Raw genomic sequence first — 18,153 nt, 5'->3', positions numbered from 1 at the left:
ACAATAAACATTAACTCATTGTGTCATTTTGTTGGATATTTTTAATATAGTCACTAATTCTAATTTTGTTACATTTCCATCACAAGCAATATGTGAAATTGGATTTGTGAATGTTATTTGTCTTCTCTACAAGAAAAATTAAAAATTATAATGCACACCGCACACACATGCAGACATTCCTTGCATATATCAACTTTTACAGAGGTATTAAAACATTGGATTCTGGACTTTGATGTTAAATCACAACATTTACTGTATTTCATTGGTGTTTCTCTTGTTTATGTGGAATATTTGAACTGCTTGTAACAGATTTCATTTAGTGAGTATAACAAGGATGCTGCAGTAATCAGCTGGTTACAGCATATCTCCTTTGATGTCTCTTTTTCTTATTCCTTTCCTCTATTGCACATTGCTTATCCTCGTTTTGCAATATCTTTGTGTACTATAGTAATTTGTTGTTTTGAACATAATAAAATATGAAAAATTATGATTCAAGTACTGCACTTCTCTCCTGTAATTTTCTAGTAATAATTGATATCCTGAATTACATTTTGTTAATAAAATATCAAAAGATTCTTTTATGCTCAATTCTAAGTTTCCTTTGAGCTATTCTTGAATTTACATTTTCTAATTTATGGCTCTGTGCTATTGTCTATTGAGAAAGTATATATTTTATCATACAAATGCATACCTATCTAATTTGCTGAATTATTCGTGGTCAGAGATATATTGCTGAAAAAAAAGAGTAGTGCCTACTGTACATTATGGTGAACCATTTACTTTCAAACTTAAAATGAACCCAATGTTAATGCAATATTATATGAAACTGGTTTGTGTTAAATTCTGACATTTGATTCATATCAAACCAAATATATAAAAGAAGGCAAAAAATAAGATATCAAATGCCACTTTTAAAAATTGTCAACATGAAAAGGATACTGAAGTCTCACTCTACAAAGTCAACAACTGCACATCTATAGTATAAGTAAGAAAGTGATTATGCAAATACTGAAATATTCTTATATTCATAAACACAATATTATGACAAATTCAATTTTAACTGTACTTTAGTATAGCATAATTCACACTGGGATAAAATCAAACATAGCAAAAACAAAACAAAAAAATCCACTTTTAACTTATGTGAATATTACATAAAAATTAATATATTTACATGCAGAAATAAATCTAAAAGTAGTTGCCACTAGCAGACATGGAACATGTGCTTAGGTATGCAAAAGCATGAATTAGCCAATGTAGAATATAGTTAGTTACATTAGCAGAGTTGATAATAACTTGCAAAATACCAATCCTTATTAATTAATTATAAATTCATAAAATTCTACTTTTGAAACAGATGTTACCATTTAAAATCTGAGTGGGTGTGCGAGCAAGATGGCCTCTTTATACCTGGCAGGCGAAAACAGCTCATGTGGAGTGGGGTTATGAATATCAAAGCTCACAACAAAGCATGGAAAAAATAGACAATATGATGAAAAAATAAAAACAGTCATCATTAAATATTATATGTATATCACACATGCAGCATAATAAATATATGTTAAATGGAAGAAGGAATGAAATTAAAATTAAATGATTTCAAACTTCATCTTAAATTACACATAGATATAACTAGTCACAAAAACAAACAATGTGTTCGAGGCAATGTTGCTCTGAGATTAACAAATAGCATTTTGAGCATAAATCTGTTCCCTACTGTTGCATTATCCAAAAACTCTTTACTGAACCAATTACAAATATTCCAAATTACTAAATCTGAAGAGCACATTTGTGGCAATAAAATTACATAATTGTAATAACTAAACAATAATGTACAGACCACAAGTATAATAACTTACCAGATGCCAAGCCTACAAGCAATCTTGCTAGGATCAACATTTCCACTGACATTGCTGGCTTTGAAGACACAAATAGAAATGCAGCAAGCAAACAGATTGCATGATTTGCATACACTGTTCCTTTCCTGGAAAGAAGGAAAATGTAACATTTAGAATCTACTTTGTAACAAAATAGCATTAATATTCATCTCTGTTTTGCAATAATTCATACACAATAGTGTGTTTGAAATTGTTTATGATATGCATATATCAGGTTGTATTCTAACATTTTTTAACCTGGCTGGTCTATTTCTGGCCAAGTGCATGTAACCCCTCCAAGATGGCTGGTACATATTTGGCCAAGACCATGTGACCATAACATTCACCAGTGTTTGCAAGTATCTCAGTTACTTTTTTAAAACGAGTAACTGCAACTCTTACTTTTTGAAGCAAGTAACTGGAACCCTGTTACTTTTAAAAAGTAACTTTCCGAACACTGACATTCGCAGTTGCCTTGTAATCAAGGGGCAACGTTCAATACCCAGTGGAGGCCCATAGTGGTTTGGATCCCACTTTAAACTGTAGGTCCAGTCCTGATTAGCCTATCTGTGCATAAAGTGGACTTAAAAACAACAACTCAAGTCAATAACATTCACATTATTTCTCCAAAACAACTATATTGATATGTCTTGTTTTTGGTTCATATAAGTATGGGTGAATGATGAGCTTGAGTTAACACAATATGTTTGTGAAAAATTGCATAAACTATTTAAATTTTTCAAGTGTGAGTTTTTCAAATATGCAGATGTGTCCCCAAAAATCTTAGGCTGAGAGCTACTGTATTTATCATACAGAGTTAAATTGGTTTTAATTTGTGCAAAATGAGGACATAGGTGTAACCTGGTGAGGAGATAATGGCCTCTCCAAATTTTTTTTTTTTTAAATTTACAAATTAATGGTAATTTTTTAATCTCCTTAGACCTGAGGAGCAAAGTAATAACCAATTTATGATTTTATGAATTTAACAGTTATTTAGCAAAATAGTTCTGGTTGCTATTTTAATGGAAATAGAAAACTTTTAGATGCTGCCCCTTTCCAAGGTAGGCACCAAGTTCTATTCTGCTCCTCAAAGTTAAGTCCCCAAAGTAATGCCAATGTCATTGATCCCAAAATAGAACAATGTGAATGAAAAATGTCTGTGATATAACACTACCATATGCTTACAATCTCACGGAACCTGAAAATCTAATAGTTTGTCTTAAAAAAATAATTAAATGTCAAAACAACAACCACAACAACAATAAGTGCTGCCACTTATTTTGAATCATAGGTTCAACAACTGGGCTATGTAAGCTATCACTTTTATTTTTTTTCTGGCAAGTAAACTTTCACTACTTACCAGGGTTGTTAAAGGTCTGCGAACCCATAAATTCTAATGGGTTCCTGGACTGTATTTAAATTGACTGGGAAAAAAGGATCCTGGACCGTATTTAAATTAATTTGGAAAAAAGGTTCCTGGACCATATTTAAGTTCATCCTGAAAAAAGGTTCCTGGACCATATTTAAGTTCATCCTGAAAAAATGTTCCTGGACCATATTTAAGTTCATCCTGAAAAAAGGTTCCTGGACCATATTTAAGTTCATCCGGAAAAAAGGTTCCTGTGCCGAATTGAAATACTTCACAGATTACTCATTTATGCTTACTGATTTTCTCTCCTGGACCAGAATTAAATTTATTTAAAATTCCTGGAACTTTAACAACCCTGCTACTTATGCTACTTACCTCCCAAATTTGTCAGCCATCCAAGCACCAGTAAGAGAGCCACAAATTCCACCAACCAGGAAAATGGAAACAATGGAGGACCACAAAATTGTGAGGTTTGACTGGGTCATGGAGATGCCATAGTTAGTAGCGATGGTTAGGTTGCAGAATTCCTGGATTATCTAATAAGAGAAAGAAATTTACATTTTGGGATTTATTTATTAAATGTAACAAAATTCAATTTACAAATTTCAGGTAGGTCAAACATGTAGATCAGTAGTAATTGTGACCTTAGCTTATCAAAGTAAATGTAATATGTATCTTACACCATTGGAAAGATTAGATTCAGAAGAATACATAGATAAAATACAGGTTGCTTACAGACGAGAAGTTAAAGAAGAAATGGAGAAACAAAAGCAGGCATTTTCCAAGAAAGTGACCGACAAACAATTGGTCGGAACTTACGATTTCTTCGGTTTAGTTACCATAGGCTTGCTGGCGAGTAAAGGAACGTGAAGTCACATGGTTCTTTGTTTCTGCTTTGTGTGCAATTGCAAACATCAGGCACATTTCCTGCCATCTACACCACTGGACATTAAAAAAAAGTACAATGGATTTTCTCACTCAGACGAATATATGTGTAGGGCTATATTAGTCCATAGTCAATATATATCCCCAGAAATGATTGTAGGGGTGGTCAGGCCATTGACAAATTTGAATAGTAGTAGTGTACTAGAAGTAGCACAGACAAAGAGCATACTTCTTTGTCTGTGGTGGTAGTATTAGCAGTGCCTAAAGTGTGCCTAAAGTGGTTTCATTCAACAACCTGAACGCGAACCACAATGAATGGACACGACTACTTCCACTACTACTACTAATAATAATAATAATAAATGCATATTGAGGTAACATCTGTATTAATTAGCATTAATACTCCATCCAAAGTAAATATATATATACACACAAGCTCTGTGACGTCTGTTGTTTCAGGAAATTTGGTTCCCATTTACATCTTAAAGGAATAGCACTTACCAAAATATAATATTTTTCTAAATTTCCGGAAATACTGAATAATCGTAACATGTAAATAAGCGAATACTAACTGGAAATATTTACTTTCATTTATAGATTATCAAGGATTGAATAATGTAATTGTTTCTTAGTGATTTTATTTATCACAGTACACAACTGACAATAGTAAACTGACAGGAATAGGAAATAATTCTTCTCTAGAAGCTTATCTTCTCGCTTCTGGGAAATTCACCCCTCTTCCAAGGTATGCATATCGCTTTGGGCATTTCAGGACTATCCAGCGGAAGATTAAACATGTGATAAACCTGTCGGCTTGAAATGCTGGCACCTGGAATCAACTGACTGCTCACCGACAGGAGACAAATCTAATACATGAACTGTTTTTGTTCCTCTTCCTCTATTGTTTACAATAGGAATTCACGTCCTAAAGGATTGACTTTTGTACAGTTGTTAAAAAAATAAAATTAATGTCCAATGCTGCAGCAAGAACTGATTCCGGTGCCCTGAATATTAGTAATAATTGTTACTATTACGGTTATGATTGTTGTTATACAATGACTGATATAAACTCATGGATATGAACCAATTCAATAATAATAATAATAATATAATTAAAATAATAATAATTATTATTTTTATTATATCCTTCGGAAGATTCTTCTACTCGATCCACCAGATAAGTGAATAGCACAACTGTTTTTAATTTTTTCACATTTCATGTAGTTGATGTACTGAAATGCATAGTTATTCTAGATTGTTACTGAATTTTACCCACAAAAGTTAGGCTAAATTTTAGCCCTAAAGCTTTTGTGACCTCTCATGTAAAACACTAATTTTTGGAAACTGTAAAACCATTTATTCCTTGAATTAAATTGTAGAATGAGAACACATAACCTGGTTTCTGTATTTTTCCAACTAAATGCAGTTTTTACTTTGGTTATTCTGCTCTTCTTTATTTATCTTATTAACAATAACTTTTGTTTTTTTTTCTTACTTGAAATGAACTATGTCAATTTAGATGGGTGTCCAAGAACCGATTCGACTCCCCTTCCCGACACCCATAATTCATGCTAATATCATTTTTTTAGTCTAGCAATTTCGTTCGCTCTATTTATTGATTTATATATTTACCAGAGAATTCCAAATACAGCATTGTCAATTTTACATTGGAATGTAAAAACAATGGAAATAACAGCAAAAAACAACAATGGAAGTAACAATAAAGAATGATAAACTAATATATCTCATATATATGAGATAGTTAATTATATGTTGTGAATACTAAATCAAAGTTATCAGCACTGCTGATATTTTTGTTTAGAGGATTTCAATATTTTCTCTCCCTTCCTACAATCTCATGAAATATCAATTCCAGAGTTACATAAACTCGCCCACTTGTTAGTTAATTCGGATCGACCTGAAGATGTTTTTAGTTTGGCAGACCATTATTAATTACAACAAATTGTTTTCATTTGAATGTATTTTGCATAAAAGAGCGTGATAAATTGGAATAAGAATGACAAAATAGTTACGAATAGAGGAAACTGCACATATTGTGTTCAAACCTTATGTGCTCGTGATTACCTAGTAACAAGCCTACAGACCACATTGGTTAAATAATATTTGATTTGGCTCCCATAAACATCTCTTCGCTCACACAAAGTTATTATTAAGAAAACTGCTGTAGACATTTGAAAAAGTGCTAATCGCAACATGTGCGACATCATCTGAGTAGCACTTTGTATAATATCATATTCTTTTTCTCTCATACTTTCGTTGCACCCTTCCTTCGAAGACACCTTCCTATCTTATGTATCTAAAGCTCTGCAAAGTGGTTTTCCCTATGTGCTAACTCTCCTTTCTTCATTGTTTTCGGCTCATCTTTCCAAACTGCAAGAACGCGGAATAGCGTTTCCCTATGTTGGCGGCTGAGCAACCACCATAGCAACCGGTTGTATACAGCCAACATGGCCGCACTCATGCCCGGGACTAGCAGACGACTTTATGAGCGTATACCATGGAACATATTATTGTTCATTCTTTTATGTTGTTGATAAGAAAGTTATACTTACATTCTGTGGTGTGTTCATCACTCCAATATTGTAACCAACAGGAATTGATGAGCCCAATGTTGTTGACACCCCAGTAAGAATTAACAGAGGAGTCCAGCCAGACGATTTCTGTAAGATACAAAGCAGTATTACTATTTAGCACACATTTGGGAGTAAGACTACAAAACATATACTCAGTGATGTAGACATAAGATAAGTAGTAGTGGGGAGCTTTACAAACTGCATTACAGTGACAATATGTTAGTAGTAAATGCATTAAGCTACCAAATATGGTATCTTAGTTACTACTATTATTATTATCATCATCATCTTCTTCATAATCATCATATGTAACTAGTTAAACACAGTTGGCATAATACTGACTAACAGATTGTGTGTGTGTGTGGGGGGGGGGGGGGTGTCAGCAGAATCCGGACAAAGTTCGAGTTGAAGCTTCTGGTAAATTTGACATCAGAAGTTGTTGGTTGTTGATGTGTCGAGACAAAAGACGTGTGTGTAAGACATGTAGAACGTCGAAATGGCTGACATAGTGGGATCAAGTGTGGAATGCAATCAGAGAGTGCAGAGTGGTGATTATTGAAGTCTTCATGCTGGAAGGACATCGACTGAAATTATAATGTTCTTTGGGTACCTGAGATCGACTGTGTATGACATCGCACACAAGTATGCAGCCTCTGAGAAGTCCAAGGAGGGTTCTACTAATCTGGTGAGAAAAATCCATTCGAAGGAGAAGACAAAGGGCATCTGCAGTTGTCCAATGAACCCAAGAGCTCATTAGGAACCGTGGGGGTCTCCCAAATTTTTGTAGGGGGGGGGGGGGGTATGCAATTCGCAAAATTATGAAAAAAAATATTATTTTTATTATAATAAATATTAGAAACTCATTAAGATAAACTATTTTATTGAAAATTATTATTATATCCTTGGGGGAATTTTAATATTTGATCCACCAGATGAGTGAATATCTAGCGTATATATTTTTATTGTTCTTTAACATTTTATACAGTTAGTGTACTGAATTGCATAATTATTCTATTTTGTTATAAACTTTTACACACCTCGTTCATGAAAAAGCTTTACAAGTTAGAGAGAAATTTTAGTCAGGGTGTTTATGTTGTGTAACCTGTCACGCAAAACTCTGTTTTGGAATTTTGAAACTATATGTTCTATGGTTTAACAGGTAGAATATAGAAGCCTAAACTGGTACCTGTATTTTGCACTTATTAATGTTTTGAGTTAACACATTTCTTGATTTGTTATTCTGTTCGAATAATAACTGGAGTTTATTTCAGTTATTACCAATAAAAATAACAAGCACTCTTACACGTTTTTCTTGTAACTTGAAATGAATTATACCAATATTCAAGGGGGGGGGGGGGTCAACAGATCTGTTCGACCCAAGAACATTGCTTAGGAAATTGACGACACCAACTTGGGCTTGATTGAGGCCACCATGATATACGGGATGGCATACATCTTCCATCAGGATAGTTCACCAGTTCACATCATTCAGTGTAAAGCTGGCTCTCCAACAATGTCCATATGTTTTGGAGGTCCAAACAATTCTGGCCTCCGACTGCTATTGAGAATTTGGACCGAGAGTAGTTAAAGAGGGTGTGCTTACACTTGAGGCAGAGACTCGAAGCAGTGTTGGCAACAATTGTGTAATATGGTTGCATACATTCAGGATGAATGACAGCATGGAACAAAAAAAAACTTATCTTTATAAGGTAGCTCCTTCATGTCTAGAAATCTCTGACGTTGGCCACATACTACTACGTTTTCTTACTTCTTATAAATTGGGGGGGATGATACTGGTTTGAATATGGTAGCAAGTTGGTAAGTTTTGTTTTTTGGTAGAGTTTTGTTTTTTTATTTAAATGTTGTCAAAAACACTAAAGATAAAGCACTTTTGACTAAAAGCTAAGACACAAACTATATTATTATTATTACTATTGTTATGGTTTACAGATTTCCACTATGCTATTTTTGGTTTTGTATTTCTATATTTATTTAGGTCAAGTTATGCCTGCTAAGTAGGAAACAAGAAAAAAATAGTAAATATAAAATACAAAACGCAATAAATAAAAAAATAATAATACAAGTCCTGTAAAATAATCAACTAAAACTTGACAAAACAAAATTTGTGTGTCCAAAATATATTAAAAATTCTTGCCTGAATAGTATAAATAGTATTTGAGTAAATATAAGCATAAACTTAAGTTGAAAAAGCACACTGTGTCCAAAATATATATAAAAAAAATCTTGCCTCAACAGATTAAATTGTCTTATTTGAGTAAAAATTTGCATAAACTTGTAATCAGTTAAAATTTGAAAAATCTCTGAGAGTCCAAAATGTATTAAAAGGTCTTGATTGAATAGATTAAATTGTGTTATTTGAGTAAAAATAGGTATAAACTTGTAAAATAAGCAGTTAAAGGTTGAAAAAATCTCTCTGGGAGTCCAAAATTGAAGAAAAAACTTGCTTCAATTGTTTAAATTGTGTTACTTTGGTAAAAATACCTGAAAAATTGTGAAAAATTGGACAAAGTCAAAATCTGGTAAAAACAAACTCAATTTTATGCAAAAATACGCATTAATAACCATCCTGCAGTTTATAAAGCAATAATCTAAGGGACCGTGATTCGAAACCCCGTAATAAAGGTAAAGAGTGGTTCGCATCCCCTTTCAACTGTAAATCCTGGAATGCTTTGTTCCTAGTTCAGCCAAATCCCTTATGCTTTAAATCAAATAATCTAGTATTTCTCTGTAGCTATGTTCTGGGGGGGGGGGGGGAGACCTGTTTAAGTTGCCTCCACATTAAGAAACTGGAATCTCGAAAAGTCAATTCAACTATCATTACCTCTTAAAATATTGGTGGTACATGAAATCCATCACAAATTATTGCGTCCATTCAAAATCATAATAGCATGGAGTAAGAGCCTTTAGAAAAAATCTTTTAACATTGACCGCGGGGAATTAACAGTGGACCCTTTCCACCCCTTCGCTCTGGCGTAAACACTCACGGTTCGTGGTGGAGGAAAATATTCTTATCTTATGTTGTCAAATCCGGTCTTTACGCCCAACGCATTCTTACCGGTTTTATCCAGTTCCTCAATTATACCAAATTATGAGTCACCAGGGACGCAAAATGGCGCCTAATTACGTCATCGCCGACTGCAAACCTCGCATAACACTATACATTGGCTTAGAATAGATAAAACGGTTAGTAAATATTGTTCACTAATTGAACTCCTATTAACTTCAATCTTCGACGACTGCATGAGTCATCCGTGACTCATCCTCTCGTATGTAAAATGCATAAATTGGGTTAGAATAAGCCGAAAACTGACTCCATATTAGTATCTATTGTACACTAATTGAAAATCATTAACTTTAAGTACCACCACGGCATGAGTCATCCATGACTCATCCTCGGGTGTAACGCTTATGTGAAGTACATGAATTGGGTTAACAGGCTGAATTTCGCCCATGAATAAAGACATTCTAATTAGTGTGAAAACGGGTTCCATATTACTATTAGTTACTATTGTAAACTAATTGAAAATCAATAACACCACTGCATCCATGACTCATCTTCCTCCCACTTTATTCTCCTCTTAATTAACAATAGCCGATCAATAACAATAAAATCAATTAAAAAGCCATTAATCTTAATTAAAATGCAACAAAATAGGCTTTATCTCCAATGGATTCCATTGGGGTGCTTCTCGCCTCCACACCACGGTCAATTGACTTTGCGCAGCAATTTTCATTAACAACAGTGGCGAAGCGTGACATTTTTACGTAGTCATCGCAAGACTTGCCAAACGTCAGGGTCAATCTTTCAACCGTGGAGGGGGAGGGGGGGATTTCTACATTGATAATGATGATAACAGTGTTCGTACAGACGTGTGAAGTAGAGATGGCCAAATTCATTTTCTTCTACGTTGTATATGATCGTAAAATAAGGAAGACTAAACTTTCTTAAATTCTACCCGAAAAATGGAAACATTGTTAAACGTCTCTCTCCGAAATCCGGGTAGTAAAATTTTCGAATCGAGATTTTAAATTTTCCGGAATCCTGATGTTGTTGACCATCCCTGGTGTGAAAGTAAGATATGTTAGGGAAAAGGTTCTGTCTAAGTATGTATGTCTGTCTGTCACCTCGAGAACAAAAATCTTGATCAGTCTTGTCATTCGTAAGCATAGTAAACACAAAACAACATTGAAGTACTTCGTGTTTTGTAAAGTATGAACATTATTTTCAGAAAACGATATTTGAACCGCAGGATCAAAAGAAAGGAAAAAAATGAAAAGGAGAAATATTGTGAAGGAAATACAATGGATCCAGAACTGCTTCCCACCCCAGCTCTTTCTAGCACTAACGATGGGGAAATTTACGCTTTTGCTTACTTATGACGTCACTGAAAGCCTGCCGTGTTTGTAAACACGGGGGCTGAAAAAAGGCCTCTTACAACCAACCTTCAAGAGCGGGGGAAAAGCGGTCGAAGGACCTTGGATTCGCAGACCTGCTGCGATGAGTTGGCCCGCCTGACACCATTGCACTCAACAGGAAACGTAGCGGGACGGCTGGGCACGGGGGGGTAGAACTGAGCTCTCCTTTCGATTCGCTAAACTTAGCGAATCTCTTGCGTAATTCTAGCTGTTTCATGGCGTCCAGTGACTAATTTCGCTCAAATATGCGAGTATTCAGACTTATTTTTTACTTCTCTAAAATATTTTAAAAGCATTTTTTATTATTATTATTTTGCTTTGTCATCGTCCATCTCCCGATGACCGGACGCTTCGCCTCTGACAAATCCAGTACGTTCGTTTTGGCTCTGGGCCGAGTTAGCGCGTGACATGGCGAAGATGCTGGCATTTTCATCCCGTAACGTCTCACTTATTTACACACATATCTTTAGCATGTAGACAATTATATTTATATTGCATAACGAGCAGAAGCGTGCGGTAAAGGGAGGCGGAGCAAGCGCCACTTTTTTTTTTTTTTTTTTAAAAAAACCATTTTGATATCTTAAGTTTCTTTTTCAGTGCCTTTATACACCTTGCAATGGAATTTATCTACTTTAACATTTGAATTTGAATTTGAATTTTATTTTTCTTCCGTTGACCCTTGTTTAAAAGGGCATGGAAAACGTCAAGATACATAATGAAATAATAATTAGTTAAGTACATCATAACAAAAAAGAAGAAACATTGCGTAGTACATTACATCACTACACCAAAGTAAAAATGAAAAAAATACACTTCATTACACTACAATAAAAATAAAAAAACACATTATCATTGTTGCATGATTGAAATAAGAATACAATTAAAATACACCTTTTTTAGTACATTGGCCTTGTATTGTCTTGTTCCATGAATTCTCCGATACTGTAGAGAGCTCTATCTGTCAAATATTTTTTTATTGTTTGTATTTGATTATCTTTTGGAGATATCAGTTTTATGTCATGAGGCAGCTGGTTGTAGAATATTTTTCCGGCATTCATTGGTGATTGTTTTGAGATATTGAGTCTGTGTTGGTTCTGGTAATAATTATCTTTCCCCCTTGTATTGTGGTTGTGTAATTGGTTATTTTTAGTCATGCTTCCAGTATTTAGAACAAACTTTATAGCCTTATAGATGTATAGGGAGTATATTGTCATTATTTGTTTTTCCCTGAATAACTCTTTGCAAGATTCCCTACAGCCTAGTTTGTACATTATTCTAAGTGCTCTCTTTTGAAGTCTCAGTATTCTGACAGTATTATTATAAAATGATCCACCCCAAGCTATTATGCCATATTCAACATAGGGGTAAATTAGTCCATAATATATGCATTTGTTAATTTCTGTTAAATTATATTCAGCCATTTGTTTTAGCAGGTATAGATTAGATGATAATTTACTGCAGATGTTGTTAATTTGTTCTTCCCACGTTAATTTTTGATCTAGTGTTATTCCCAAAAACTTTACTGAAGATACAGTTTCTATGAGCACATTGTCTATGCATAGTGTTTGTGACTCAAAATCCATGTTTCGAATTGTATTGAATATCATAAATTTTGTTTTATTGTTATTTATTATTAATCCATGTGAAGTTAAGTATTGTGCCAGTTGGTTTATGGTGATAAAAGTTTTTATTTCAAGCTTCCTAGGGTCGATACCTCTGGCAAGAACAGTTGTGTCATCGGCATAGGTGACAATTTTTGTGTTTGGGTATTCTGGTACATTGTTTATGTACAAAATAAAGAGCAGGGGCCCCAGGATTGATCCTTGGGGTACCCCCATTAACACTTTCCTACTTTGTGATTTAAAGTTAGTGACTATACCATGCATGTTGTAGCTTATTTGAGTAATTTGCATTCTGTCCTGTAGATAAGATTGTAGAAGTTCATAAGCTATCCCTCTTATGCATACTTTTCAATTCCCCTATTGACTGCAAACATAAAGCGGCTCAGCTTTCACGAGGTATGGCAATGCGGCAAGGAAGAGGACTGCTCGCCTTTCTCCCCGCTTTTTGAGTGACTTCTGCAGTTCTTGCATGGTCACTGTCCTTCCTCCTTCACGAAAAATAAGGTCGATCGCAAGCTATCCCCGGTCCGCTTCGTCTTTGGCAAGGGTGTTGGAAAGACCTCGCACGCTGGTCACAAGTGTTGCTAACTACCAGAATTTTCTATGCATCTGTAGCACCACCTAACTCGGTACGATTATTCACGTATGAAATTTAACAGTAATGAACAAATTAGCTTATGAAGTTAGTAAATGAGTACCGGTCGTATGGTATTAATAAGAAATAAAATCACCAGCCATGTCGGTCATGTGGTCGTTAACTCCGAAAGATAGAGGATATGTAACAGGGTGAGGAAGCGTGGGAGCTGCGGATACGTGTTTTCTTTACTATGGCCTCGTTCTGTGTTTTTCTGTTCCTTTGTGCGGTGATTTTGCTGTCTTGTGTTAAAGTATGGTCTATATTGAAAATGACCGCCATGGTTGACAAACGACACGAGCCATCGATTTAGAGTGGTGCAGGTAAGAACTCGATTAGGGATGTTCTTTCATTCAGTTAAAGAACTTGTACCGAAAAGTTGGAGGTAGTTAATTGTGAGGGACCAGGTCCTGAAGTAAAAAAAACAACAAAAAAACTTGGAAAGTTTTCATGAAGGAATTAAAGTGTCTCGGAAAAAAGAAAATCCACTTTATGCACAGAAAGGCTAATTGGGACTCGACCTACAGTTTAAACTGGAATCCGAACCATTCGACCGAGTATCGAAACCAGGGCCCCTTCATTACAAGGCAACGACGTTACGTATTGTGTGGTTATGTAGCAGCAATGTTATTAATAAATCATTCTGTTTGAACCAGGAACTATACAGGCCACAAGGACTTCAGTAATTTCCATAATGCAGTGCAAAGACATGAACATTCCCAAAATCACGCTTGTGGAGTGACGTACAAAAGGGGGATTGGTGGGGGTATTAACCCCTTTTTGGCAGTTTTCCTTTACAAAAAAGAAAAAAAACTAAAGGCAGAAAAAATATGGCAAAATACACATTGTAGGGTCAGAGTTAGCGGAGGGAGCAAGAGTCCCTTTTACAATTCCAGTCCTCTCTTGTGTGTATACCAGTGATTTACCCACAAACCCAACACCCCCCCCCCCCGCCACCCAAAAAAATAATCTTAATGGCCTCCTAAAGTTTTTCACAAACGCCCAATTTTTGGTAATTTTGGTTCTATATTTACCCTTACACCCCCACCATATTACATTTGAAAATGTTATAATTAGCCGAAATGAAAAAACTCAAAACTGACCCATCGCTTGCCTATGACGAAAATTGACGGCACGCCCCTGATAACAAGTATTAACCTGTGTTATAAGAAGGCAAAACAAAGGCACTGTATATTGAACTGGAAATATTCTGATTAATTTGAAATTTTCGGTGTCCGAAATGGAACATTCCAATGAAAGTGGGCACTCACAAAATTAATTTAATGATATTGGCGGTTAGATCGTGTATTTATAGACTAATTTAACCCAAATTTTATAACAGGTCTAGACATAATCGAACTATTACTCCTTCATTTATTAATACAGTAGAGTCTCGTTTATCCGACCTTCGCTTATCAGACATTCCGTATTATCAGACATACCACCGGAAAAAAATAAATCATCAATCGGCAACAAGAACTGCAAGTTGCGAGCGTGAGCGTCGTCTATTTTCAGTTTCTCCCGACTTGGCGAGACTTGGCAGCGAAGAAACTGCAATCGTCAGGAAAGCAGACTACGATCAAAAATTTCTTTCAATCATCACAGGACTGAACTTTTGAAGTACTGTACGTACGTACTGTGTTTAACTTCAGACAATTATGTAACTAAGTTCATTTTTTTCTGTATTGTTGTCAAACATGATTACTGTATTACGTTCGTAATGTGTAAAATTATAACATTAGTTTGACGTTTAATATGCTTTTTCTTAACACCTCCCTATTATCCGACATCTTCGCTTATCCGAAGTTCTGCCGGACCGTTTAGGTCGGATAAGCGAGACTAGACTGTATTAAATTTCAAGGGTACAGATTAATCAAGTTTTCTTAAAAAAAAGGTGGCGGCGATTAGGTTCTAAAACCGGGGGGGGGGGGGGCAAGGTGCCAAAACTGGGGGGCAAGGTGAAAACCGGCGGGGGGGGGGGCAAGGACACTATATTTCCCTTTTAGCATAGTGTGGGGGCAAAAGTAGCGAAAAGTGTGAGGGCAATTTGCCCCCTCGCCCCCTCTAATCGCCGCCACTGTTGAAATCGGGGCATTGACTTTTAAAAAACTAAGTTGCCGGGTCGCAGGCTCAGGAAGGTTCTGATGATCCAGTTATAGTGTACTGCGGGATTATTATAGTTTTCAGTATTTGGGAACCAATGATCGGCCAGGTGGTTACGCCAACAATCAGTGCTTTAATTACTGAAATCATGATTGTGTTTTCCTCGATTAATTGCGCATTAGCTCGTCGTGGATATAAACGCCATATTAACAACGAATGATGCGTTTCGAGTTATGGCTCTTTAAAATACAATGCCGTACGAGCGATAAATAGTCAGGAGTGATTCAGTTTTCATTTCAACTACGCAGTACCTACGCTACGCTCGTTATCTGTCACAGGATACGAAGTAGTAATTCCCTTACATTGCATTCTTTGTTTCAATATGCAGGGTGAGTCGAAAGTACGGCATCGTTCATGGCGAAAAATGGAAAGAGGGGGAAGTTGTTGGAAATATTGGGTTTTCAATCTACTATTCTTGATTTTTCAGCGTAGAATGCACTGTTGAACTGATACGAGTCTCAATGGGAACCGAAAATGCCTTGTTGCCACGCGCTTCGTCCTCAAAGGCGGTAATTATGCTGTCGCAAAACCGTACCGTACCGACCGTATAAGTAAATTGAGAATTGATAAGGACAATTAGAGGCTTGATTAACGAATACAACTTCGGCCTCATCTTCTTTCATCACAAAACGTTAACAAATGTTATTTGAACTCTGCTATATATAATATTACTTTGCCAGATTTGCAAACATTGATAATGAAAAAAATACGAAAAATGTGTATGCTAAAGAAATTATTGCTTTATTTAGCAACGATATGCGCAAGTAGTTTACGCGTAATAACAATTTCATTTCTACTTTTAGTGTGTTTCCTTATCTTTGATTGAATGCCAGAGGAATGAAGAATGAGAAAAGAAATTCAAATTAGATACCACACAACATAATTTCAAAACTGGCTCTTCTACATGGTAGCGAACGTTGGACGTTTCGTCAGCATGTTGAACTAGAATAAATTGTTCACAAATGAAAGTTTTGCGGTCTTCAAGTAACCAGTGGCGTACCCAGATTTTTCGAAAAGGGGGGGAGGTTACTTTTTTTTTTTTTTAGTAGTCAGCCCTCATTTTGCCACCTTTTCCTGCCTTTGACGTTCTTTTTTTTTAGGAATGCTGGGTCAAAGGGGGGTGGGTTATAACTCCCTTTTTGGCACTTCACTGGAATTAACCTTACGAGACAAAATTAGAAATTAGAAATCCGAAATAAATGGAAAGTGATAGCAATGGTGGAAGAAATTCAAAAATATCAACTTAAAGTGGAATCAACATGGTCCGAGGATAGCCGTTTGACTCTGAAATTAAATTACAGGCCAAGAGGAAAAATAAATTTAGGAAGATCATATCGCCGATGGAATGATCAATTTTTGTAGTCTTTGGTTACCCAGACCTGCAAGAGGAAGAGAATGACGAATTTGACTGGTTCTTATATAATTATGCATTATTAATAAACAGCGTCATTGCAATATCTTAACACAAGCATTATACCTAACATTGTGACAACACGTAAACATTTCCATTGTCACTAGTTTCATATTTGTCTCTTATTGGAAAAACATGAAAAATAACGGTAAATGCCTATTTCTTGTTTGTGGGTCAGGTGTTTAGTTCTTGTAATGGAAAATTTAGTGTAAAAAAAGTATAAATAAAAGCAAGCAAGGACAAACTTAAAACTGCGTACTATGTTATATTTGTGTAACTAAAGGTAATTATTTTTGACGGCACATTTGTAAATACTTAAGTTTTAACAATTATTTGCGTTTTACCACTTTCTTTTACTCAAAAAATATTGACTGTTCCTTGCGATTTTATTTTAAAGATTTCTCCTTTTGTCATATTTGACTTTCCTGCAAATTTTCAATAACACAGAGTTAAATATGCAGTGGCAGGCTCAAGATTTTCGAAAGGAAGGGGTTACGTACACTTTTTCTGGTAGTTAACCCTCATTTTGCCATCTCTTCCTACTTTTGTGATGTTCTCTTTTTAGAAATACGGGGCTAAGGTGGGGTTATGATCCCCCCCCCCCACCTTGGGAAAGCCACTGACTATGTGACTACTAAGCTTACCACATGACATGATTTTATTTTGCTGTCAACGACGCTAACGAACTCTATGTACACTTCTCCAAATGTTATCTGAGCGCCCTGCAAGACTTCTAAGTCCAGAAATCGTTAATTTGGCAACATAGCTCTTGAGCACCAGCAAGGAATAGCCAACTGTACTACAGTCCCCTCTACTAGGCGACAAACACTGTGGTGAAAGATTTACATTCTTGTTTATAACATGAAGTCAGAAACTATATCCACCTAGCATATTGATAGAGGACAAACGGAAAACTTATTAAGTGTGACGAATAATATTAGAGAATACTTGCGATCGGCAAGTTAAAATTGGAATCGGGGAAACTTGTGAGGTTGGAAACACTGCACTCGCTAGTTGTTCACCTCGAGCAAATCGCTGTCAAGTTTGAACACAATGTGAAATAATTACAAATAGTTTATGCAAAATAAATATAACACCACCTTGCAAAGTACTGCGCAATGAGTGGAAATTAAAAATTCTGATAATTTGCAGTGAAAATGT

At 35.5% G+C, this 18,153-nt stretch overlaps 1 protein-coding gene across 2 annotated transcripts in view; it reads right to left on the bottom strand.

Moving 5' to 3' along the window:
* LOC145998699 (solute carrier family 2, facilitated glucose transporter member 1-like) overlaps nt 1–18,153 on the bottom strand; it is a 69,152-nt gene that overhangs the window by 31,659 nt on the left and 19,340 nt on the right. The window contains exons 2-4 of one of the 2 annotated variants that reach the window (XM_083135180.1): nt 6,705–6,812; nt 3,622–3,782; nt 1,860–1,984 (exon numbers count right to left, since the gene is read on the bottom strand). In XM_083135180.1, coding sequence (XP_082991306.1) covers nt 1,860–1,984; nt 3,622–3,782; nt 6,705–6,812 — 394 coding nt within the window. Of the gene's footprint in view, nt 1–1,859; nt 1,985–3,621; nt 3,783–4,716; nt 4,840–6,704; nt 6,813–18,153 lie in introns of those variants that run through there. The other variant, XM_083135181.1, reaches the window with a different exon arrangement.

Source organism: Lepisma saccharinum, chromosome 14 (genome assembly GCF_977018435.1).
Source record: "Lepisma saccharinum chromosome 14, izLepSacc3.1, whole genome shotgun sequence".
Classification (NCBI taxonomy): domain Eukaryota; kingdom Metazoa; phylum Arthropoda; class Insecta; order Zygentoma; family Lepismatidae; genus Lepisma; species Lepisma saccharinum.
Note: the sequence above shows the minus strand (reverse complement) of the source record. Positions and strands in the feature narration are given on the sequence as shown.